The sequence below is a fragment of the Alligator sinensis genome, unplaced genomic scaffold, assembly GCF_000455745.1.
Source record: "Alligator sinensis unplaced genomic scaffold, ASM45574v1 scaffold510_1, whole genome shotgun sequence".
NCBI lineage: Eukaryota > Metazoa > Chordata > Crocodylia > Alligatoridae > Alligator > Alligator sinensis.
Window position 1 is genome coordinate 1,646,781 of NW_005842052.1, and position 10,136 is coordinate 1,656,916.

The 10,136-nt window shown below is 41.9% G+C and overlaps 1 protein-coding gene across 1 annotated transcript in view; it reads left to right on the forward strand.

The window, feature by feature from the left end:
* The window catches only part of CNTNAP5 (contactin associated protein like 5), a 446,813-nt gene that overhangs the window by 266,697 nt on the left and 169,980 nt on the right, over positions 1-10,136 (forward strand). The window contains exons 9-10 of the mRNA XM_025203314.1: positions 1,556-1,705; positions 3,516-3,687. Coding sequence (XP_025059099.1) covers positions 1,556-1,705; positions 3,516-3,687 — 322 coding nt within the window. The remainder of the gene's footprint in view (positions 1-1,555; positions 1,706-3,515; positions 3,688-10,136) is intronic.

Sequence of the window (10,136 nt, forward strand, 5' to 3'; positions counted from 1 at the left end):
GCGCATCGATGCACCAGTGCAGGCGCCATCTCAGAGCCATTTCAGCTCCTCTTACAATTTAGAGCAGCCTGAGGGCCGCTCTGATTTGTATTTGTCTGTCCCCAAAGACATGCCCTTTCCCCAGTGTCACACCCAACTACCTCTCCTTCATGGAGAGCATTCGAGGGGGCAGTTTTAAACCAGCAGAAGAGTCTGGGACAAGTCCACTTCAACCAACTTGAAATCTTCTTTCCACAACTGGAGTGGTAAAATGCCAATTTAATACAGCTACACCCCTCTCCTAGACTTAAGAATAAAATAACCATAAAAGAGAATGCATTGGACAGCGCTTCACTCGCTCCTGTGGCTATGTACTATGCCTTTTCAATTGCCCTCTAAAACAAAGAGTGGCTAGATGACAATCATGCAGACTTCTCATGTCTAACCTTGTTTAATCATGATGCAGAGCATCCTACTTGATATTCTGGGTCAACCTGTTTTGTTCAGTTGCTTTATATGCTTCTGAAATCCTTAACCTGTGCCCAGTGCTTGGCATTAGCCAAAACAGTGCTGAAATGGCAGGTTTCACATGAAAACATGCCAAAAATAAAATTTCATGCACCCTCTACAAAGGGACCTTTGCTCAGAAATGCACACATTTCCATGTCAAATGGAGGAACTATATTATTTCAATCTTGATTTCCACCCCCCAGACCTTAGCATCATTTCTCACTAGAAAATAGTCCTATTCTTTGTTGAAAATTGGTCCATTTCCCCAGCAAATTGGTGTGTTTTCCTATGAAAAAAGAGGAAGCTTTTGTGGAAATGGTCTAATTTCGGGGTTCATAATGAAAAGATTTCACACATGCATCCAGATGAAGCGTTTGCATTTCATTTTGCACAGTTAGTGTGCCCCTTTGTGTCACTAAGTGCTTTTGATTTCCTCTGAAAGCGGTGTTAATGCAAAATTCCCATTAGAGAGGGTAAATATAAAATGCCTGACTTGGGACTCACCTGTATGAGTTTCATTCTGATATAATTATGTCAACTCTAACAATATGCACTGCCATGAGTCATATTAGAGCCATGCCCAGGGACTTGGGTAGCTCAGAAGAGGTCTCGTGGAGTTTAAGGCTGTATTTGGGCTGTGCCATTTAAAGAATCATATCCAACACGCATGCTTAGAGCAAAGCGGTAGAGGGTCATGTTAGTCCCAGCCTTGCACAGGGATGCAAAAGGGAGAGCGATACTAACAGCGTAACCCCTTCCTCTCCCCTGAGTTTTCTTTATCGGTGGAACAAAGGAACAAAAGTCCCAGTAAAAACCAATAGATATTGTGCTTCCTTTATAAGCTCTTGGAAATGTTTTCCCTTTTGTCCCACTGTCTTTTCTATTGCCAGCTGCTTCCAGAGGTAGTAAGGATGCACCAGCCTCCAATGCAGATTGTTGCATTTTGGTGTCCTCCAAGTGGTTTTAATGTTCTCCTAAATCAGAGATTGGATCCTATGGACATTTGATAAATGCCCTCACTTTCCTGTCCCTCTCTTCTCTTCCACCATTCGTGTTTGATTTCTAGGCAGCAATCTCCATGATGGGCTGTGGCATTCAGTTAACATCAACGCCAGACGAAATCGCATTACCCTGATGCTGGATAACGATGTTGCTTCTGCGGCCCATGCAACCACGACCTCTCCGATCTTTTCTGGGGACAGCTACTACTTTGGAGGTAGGTGGCTTCAAACTGAAACAATATGGGTTTTTATGATCCAACCTGCTGTGGACTGAACTTTGAAAACATGATTTACCCCTACTTGAAGGAGTCCATTGAGGGGACTGCTGGCAAGTCGATATGGTATGCAACAGCACTGATACTTTGAACTAGCTCTACCTTCAGACCCAGGAGCAGTATAGTGGCATTTGCATTGCACTGGCCAGGGCAGCATACACACCATTATAGTCTTGAATTGCTTGTTATAGCAAAGAGTTATATTAAAATGCATAAACAGGCTTGGAAAAATGAGACCAAAATCCCAGGTGCCCTCTCCCTGTATCACTGAGCCACAAAGTCATGCTCAAGTTTACTTGCCCTCATGCCTTGTACGCGTGTGTGCACGCACAGCAGTGCAGTCCCAAAGGAAGGTGTGGAGCATGCCCCCACACCCAGTTTATAGCAGCTGATTGGGGCACTCTACTGGGAAGTGGGATATAAACCCTCAGGCTGAGGAAGGTGTAGACCCAACATCTCCCATTTCGTGGAAGATTGCTTTACAGAAAGTGAGAATCACGTTCATCATTGCCAGTCAGAGCTTATGTGAATAAGGTAGGGTGAAACAGCCAGTAGGAAAAAAACCCAAAACAAAACATAAGAGCCTTTCTGGGGACTTAGGTGTATATCTGTTTGAATCCCTCTGAGCTTGTGCCTCCAGGACTTGATCATCCAAAATGGAAGTGACAAATACATGTATGCACTTACGAGCTTTGGAGTTTCTGATGTAAGGCTCATTTAAACCTCATTAAGGACTGAATTGTACCCTAAGTCAACACTAAGGCTCCTAAATTCCTTAATCATGTTTTGGAAGTATTCATAGAAATCATAGAAAATTCAGGTTGGAAGGGATCTCAGGAGGTCACACCTAGTCCAACCCCCTGCTCCAAGTAGGACCAGCCCCAACTACATCATCCCAGACGAGGCTTTGTCTACCTGGGTCTTCAAAATCTCCAAGGATGGAGACTCCACCACTTCTCTGGGGAGTCTGTTGCAGTCATCTGCCCCCATTGAGACCAGCTCAGCTCCATCCTCTTTGCAGCCCCTCAGCAGGGAGATGAAGGCTGCATCCAACCCCCCTCAGTTTTCTCTTCTGCAGACTGAATAAGCCCAGTGCCCTCAGCCTCTCCTCGTAAGTCATGTACCCCAGGCCCAAACCATGTTTATTACCCTTTGTTGGACTCTCTCCAACTTGTCCACATCCTTCCTGTATTGCCTGATGTCTTTTTGTATTGTAAGCTGTTTGGAAGAGGGACTACTAACTACTGTGCCTCCATAACTTTTGTTTCCTGACATGTTTTAATTCTCCAGTCAAAACAGTAATACAGTAGTTACCCATCTAGACTGTCCAAAACCAGGTGAAACAAGAAGAGACTAATATTTTCCTTCCAAGTGGCCATGAGATTACATCCACATGCCTATGGGTGTAGACCCAGCAGGATTTTAGCCATTCTGATTTACAATTTGCACAGCTTTTAGTCTGGACAAAACAGCTCCTGCCTGTTGATTTTAAAGAAGATGAAAGTAATTTTACTTTGCTTATCGCACCCAAAGTCCTTGCACCCGATTTGCTTCATGGTTTCTCTCCCTTTCGTGATTACTGTGGGATTTATAACACACGGGCTCAAGCAGTAAAAGGAATGAAAACACTAGGAATAATTAGGCCTCAATGTCTTCCTTCAGGAAGTCCCAACAGAAACAAATGATCATCTCAATATTATTCCTCATCTCTCTCTTTTTTTTTTTTCCCCCTCTCTCCTTTATCCCACAGGGTGCACTGACAATTTCACTGATTCCCAATGTTTAAATCCCATTACTGCGTTTCAAGGCTGCATGAGACTCATCTTTATTGATAACCAGCCCAAGGACCTCATTTTGGTTCAGCAAGGTTCCCTGGGGAATTTCAGTGATTTACACATTGATCTGTGTGGCATCAAAGACAGGTAATTGTTGTCTCGCTTTTCTTGTGTTTGTGGGTTGTTTTTTTTTCCTGCTGTAGCAGTTTGTAAATACAGGTTGTATTAAGTGAAAATGTTAATCTCCCAACATTATAGATATTAAGCATAATGGAGCTACTAATAGAAAATATTACAGCAAAAATACAGGGACTGGAGGGGAAATAGTTTAAATTACATGAGGCTCTCTTCACATTGACTCGCAGGAAATAGAGTATGCAAATTCAATCAAACTGCAGATTGGTGAAAGGATTAAATTTTATGCATAAACAACAGTTGATTGCTTTGGAGCATAAAAGGAAAGAGAAGGAGAAGGAGAAATTATTTGATTCATCAAAACATGTCATCTCCTTAATACACTCTGTGTTTTGTTTTAATAGATCGTTTACAGTTTTGTGTTAGCCTGTACATCACAACACATTTATAAGAGAGATGAGGTACATAGCACCAGTGTATTGCTAATGCTGTAAGACAAAATAATGATAAAATGTCTACATCTGCCAAAGATGGACCTGGACTGAAATGCTGATATGAATCCTTTGTAAGGTGGGATGGGAAATAAGGGTGAATATATATTTAAATAAATAATTAAATTATATATATATAGTTCCTTTAGTGTTTTTTAATGTTTCTAAATGTTGCAAATACTAAACCTGCTCATCAAACTGTTACCATGCTATTAAGCAACATTAGGTGTTTATACATGTGCTCTGAGGTGGGAGGGGGGTGCTTTAATTTGTGCGGCTCTGATAGGCACTCTAATTAAAGTGCCCACCGCGTCATGTGTATTCAGCATCCTGCACTTCAAATGGCAGTGGGGGCACTTTAACTAAAGCTTATTTGACAAACTTCAGTTAAAGCACCCCCACTGCCATTTTGAAGCACAGGGGTGCTGAAGAGACATGACGCAGAGACTGCTGGAGCATGCTAATTATCGTGCTTTAGCAGACTCGATTAATCAAATTTGCTCCAATGCATGCTAATTAGGTGCCTAGGTGTCTAGGTGCCATTATTTGGCAACTTGTGCAGTGCCAAAGAGTGATTACCAGCTGAGTGTCTAGATGCCCATTATGGCAACGTGTGGGGTGCCAAATAGTGGTTACCAGCTGCAGCATATGACTTTCACAGATACTATAGGGCTACAAAAGTTGGTAGGAAACAAGTGGTTGAGAGAAAATAAAATAATGAAAAGCAAGAATGCTTCTAAAGAAAAAGTTTCATTTTAAGCTAAGGTGCTAAAAGGAAGGATGTGGAGTTTACAACAACAGATTCTCCATATTGAAATGGATCCTTTAATGAAAGGTTGCTTACGAGAGAAGTAGAGCAGAACTTTGATACCTTGGATAGTTGCTTAGTGTCCAAGGACACAGCTGTACCTGTGGTAAGGCTGTTCTTGGTGCTTTGGTTGTCTGATGGCTATGCCAAAGAATTATTCATGCAGGTTGAATAGGTTAGACCAGGCCTGTAGCATGCATGGATGCTGTAAGTGGCATGGGCAGCCTCTGTGTGTGGCATGTGGCAGCCTGGCAAGGCTACAGGCAGCACAGTGGCAGATGGGGCAGGGAGCAAAGGCCCGCCAGCAGAAAGCAGAGCAATCGATCAGGCAGGAAAGCAAAAGGCAGAGAGCAGAAAGTGGAATAGCGGATTGGACAGAGGAAGGGGATCAGGGTGGCATTCAGGGTGGTGTGTGACTAAATGAGGCACGCTTGCCAAGAAGGCTGGAGATGCATGTATAAGATGGTTTAGATAGGGGTGATCCTCTCTAGAGCAGGCTGATGGACTAGATGACCTCCTGAGGTCCCTCCTAGCCCTACTTTGCTATGATTTTGTGCCCTCAACCCATGTTTATCAGCTGCTTTTCTTTCTAACATTGACCATCCTATTCTGAATTCCTTCATTTCTCTCTCTCTTCTGTCCTCCTCCACTTGTCCTCCCCCCTTTTTTTTTCTTCTTCCACTTCCTTCTAAAATATTACTTTACTAGTGGTTTTTCATCGCCCATTCTTAGCAGATAACCTCTTTACCTCCATCCTCTGTCTTTGATTCTAAAATAATACATTTTTTATTTCTTACTTGGGCCTGCCTTCATGATATCACAGTATTGGTCAGCAAACTTGCAAAATTCATTTGTGGCATCAGTATAGAAAAAAAACTGTCTTCTTCCCAAGATTTTTTTTTTTGCTTTCTTTCAGCTTTTGCTGCCACGTAGCCATGCTGATTTTACCTTGTTGCTGAGCAGTTTAATTTTCATTCCAAAGCTGCTTTGACCTCCAAATGTTGTTCCGTTGCATAAACAATTTCCCTTGCCTTTTATATATGGTTCTGCGTATCTTCATCTGCTCCTTCTGTTTTACTGATTTTTTTTATTTTTTTTTATTTAATTTATTTTTATTTTTTTGGTCCCAGGTACACAAATTTGTCTACTGCTAATGGGCAGTGTTTACAAGTGATTGGTTCTGCTGAGCCTGTGTTAATTCTCATTGTTTGCATTTTCTTGGCATTGATTACTTGTTGTATACACTCTGCAGTCATACTCAGACTATTTCTGTTGCGTGTGTGCTTTGCTGTGGGTGAAATGGCAGATACTATCAGCAAAAGCTAATTCTTCTAAATCAGCCACTGCAGTCCTTTTCAGGCCTGTGCTTTGCTTCCCTTTAACAGTTTTTCTTATTATTTACTTTATTGCAAGGCTTCCTTGCTTGATGTCTGCTAAAACTTTGAAGAAAAGTGATAATTTTCCATCAGCTGTTACACTATAACTGAATCCACGATGCATAGTCCTAATAATGTCCATTGGTTTATCAGAATTTTTGTAGCTCCACAGTATTTTCTTAAGTGCTTCCCGGATACAGAATCAATGGTCGTTTAAAAGTCTATGAAGATGAGGAATGACATGGAGTCCTTTGTCCTGTTCTGTTTCTAAATGTACAAATTTGATCAGTGCATCCTTTTCCATCTGAATGTTGCAAGCTGTTTTCAATGCCACCATTGTCATTGAGACACAGTCGCAATGATAAACTGGTCTTAATCACACCAGCAGTTTCTGTTCATCTTCAGTGCCCAAAAAATGGCAAAGATCAATCTGCTATCATGCCATAAAAAACAATTGAAAAAGCAAAGATGCAAACATGGTCAGAAAGTGTGCAGCTTTTTTGTTTTTGTGTTTTGTTGCTAACATTGCCTTTGACATACCACAAACTCAGCAGTTTCAAAAGAAAGGATCGATGAGCTTTTTCTTGGTGTACTTAAATTTGTGGACCATTACCAGATGCTACAGGTGAAAGATTAAAAGATGAAAAGGAGGAGGAAAAGAATGATAATTGATCATTAATTCATGATGACTGGTAACACATGAGAGATGCCCCCTTAATGACTACCACCGTCTACAGAGAAAAGAAAAAAACAACCTTATTTAAGGATATTTAATACTAACGATTAGAACAGGAAAGACAATTAGATAAATGGCATCCAGATTGTTGAAGACACTTTCCAAGATCATAGCAAATGTTATTTGAGGTGTTCTTTGCCATTGACATAGACAATGGAAAATCAGGAGAAAAATTTAGGTGGGGTTATTTTATTTTTCTAAATTATGCTTGTGCAGCACCCCATTAATCTCTTTGAGCAAATAAAAGACACATACTGACAAAGTCTTGAAGTTCTTCATGGAAGTTGAGCAATTTTTCTGTATCACTATCAGCAGCATGGGAAGAAGGCTGATAGAGCCAGATGGTTGATACAGCTTTTCAGTTTAGTGGAACTCATATTAAGATCGTCTCTCTCTCTTTGTGAGTGCAGCTACTTCAGTAATTGTACTGAAATTTGTCCTGAGGAAGACTTTGATCAGAACTGGAGCCCACATTTTATGCAACAGAGAGAGACAAAACTTACAAAATCAATTGCAGGTAATTGCAAAAGGACTTGACAGATTGTAGGATGAGAGCGTGGCTGTGGTAGTGTCAGTTGAAATCTGGGATGATCTTATTAACAACGGAGAATTGGAAACCCAGAAAGACAAAATTGAAAAATGATTCAGATAAGCAGCAGACCCTTTCTATTACTTAGCCGACACGATTGATCCGGAAGACAAATGCCATAGGTCAAGCCTTGACACCAGAGCTAGCAGGATGGATTGAAATGTGGCTGATGGAACATAATCTTGCATCCTTTCCACTGCTAAAGCAATGAAGATTTCAATCCTGAAAAGAGATGTTGTGTCACTGTTGCTTGCACCAAACTGTGGACAGGAAATCAGTGAAAACAGGAAAATGAAACTCCGAATTTGATCAAATTTAGATGATCCATACTGTAGTCCAGCTAGCACAGCATCAGCTGAGTATGTTTTTAGCACGTTCAAATGGACTGGCTTGCTTTGTAGTCCTTTTGGTACCCCACCCAACACAAATGAATGTGGTGTAATCCTTATAAGAGTGCAGGAGTCTTGCAACTTAGTTAGATAGGTGAATTGAGGAGTGAATAATTACCCCACTGTTGCATTTTTTCTTAAAGAAAGGGAAGTTGTAGATCACTGTCAGGTCTGCATTTTGTGTTTAATTTCAAAATTCCCATTGTTTTATGTGTTTGCTTTGTGCGTGTGTGTGTTGAGGGGGCTTGTTTTGTGTTGGCCTTTTTCATTTCCAAGGAAGAGGCCACCCATGTCAGGATAGTCAGATTATAGAAGTCCTACCTGGATCCCCATTTCTTGTCAGCCCCAAGGTCAGGACTGTGTTACATCTGGATCTGAACTGCAGGGGAGTTTGGGTTTGGCTCTGTATATTGGAACTATATATTTTGGGGGCTGCTTATTTTGTGTCTAATAATAAGATGTAAGTTAAAATGCTGTAATCTCGTCTTCTCTCTGAAAAAAATGATCACCTTATTCTTAATTATCAGAAGTATTGCTGCACGCACTGTAAAGCACGTGTTTTTTTCGTAATTTTTAACACATGTGGGAATTGTGCAAGTTAATTAACATGCAAATGGGACATTTGTCTTTGTTATCTAGGCAAAAGCCTCTTCTGAAGAAGATGCCTCTATTTAGAAAGCAATTTATTTGCTACAGGCTTGTAAGCTGGTCTCATTCATTCCTGGGTTCTGGAAACGGGAGACAAACAACTCATTTGTGATAGGGTGAGATCTCTTAGAAAGAGAGTTTCTACACTAAAGTCTAGGAGTGGACGAGCAGGGAATGATGCTCCTTGGTCCATATTTCAGGGTAGCATTTGGTGCTTTGGGATGAGCGTGATAAAGACTCACCGGGCTAGATCTTCAGGTTGGGCCAAATAGTTTGACTCCATTTATGTCAGGGTGGCCTCTAGGGGAGTGGTCCACAGTCCCATATGTGTGAGGTAGTGGGGGCATCTACATGTGTGCTTTACTGTGGTGTTGACTAAGTAGCTCCACAGTAACGCATCACCATTTACATGTGCTATTAGGCTGCAGTAAACTAATGAACTCTGCTGTAGGATAGTCCTGCCCAACACAAGTACTATCCTGCAAATGGAGTTATCTAGTACACTGCAACACACATGTAGACGGTGACTGGGGCTGCCTGGTGCACAAGGGTGCTGCAGTGTGGGGGGCTGCCAGCCAGCTAGCCCCTCTGCAGCACGTTGAGCTGGAGCAGAGCAGCTCTGGGCTTGGGACCCCCTGCCAGCTGGTGCTGCTCCAACCCAGCTCAACATGCTGCAGTCCCGGGTACACGTGTAAACACAGCACCCAGGAGCAATAAACTCCAGAGCGAGCTGTGCCAGAGTTTACTGCAGAGCACTAATTCCACACGTAGGTGCAACTAGTGTGTTGTAAAGTGCTAGTTTAGTTGGAGATTCTTCTTTAGTCCTGTGGGTTTTGAAATCAGGATATGGGTTTTATCCCTAATGCTGCCTACATGCATTTAGCTGGTTGATGATCGTTTCTGTTGCCTGCCATACATGAATTTGCTGTAACTGTTCAACTGCAGAGAGCACAGGGATCTCCACAAGTCCATCTCTATCTGTAGTACGTATGATATAGCTATGACTAGTACACTGTTGACACTAGTACATAGTGTTTTCCCCTCTTTGAAATTTCTGCTTGGCTAGGAATGCCTGTGTACATCAGGGGATATTTGTCTCATTTTGCAGTGAATAAATGCATTTTCTTGGTCCGTCCAGCCCCACTCTGCTATATGGCATGGAAGGGACTTTGGGAAAAGGGGGTATAGCAACTGAACTTCATGTCCATCTCTAACTTTCAGAAACCCTAGAATGGTGTTCAGAGTAGGGTTGGGAGAGAGGGAGCTGCCTGCACGTATTTCTTTGCAGAAGAGACGGATCATTTTGGAGCACCATTCTCATTGACCCCAAAAGCTTTGAGGTGAAAATACAGCGCAGCATATAATGCTGATAGAGGTATCATGACCTCATGGTCTCCAGCCCCTGGTGAGTTTTGTCTTCAGCA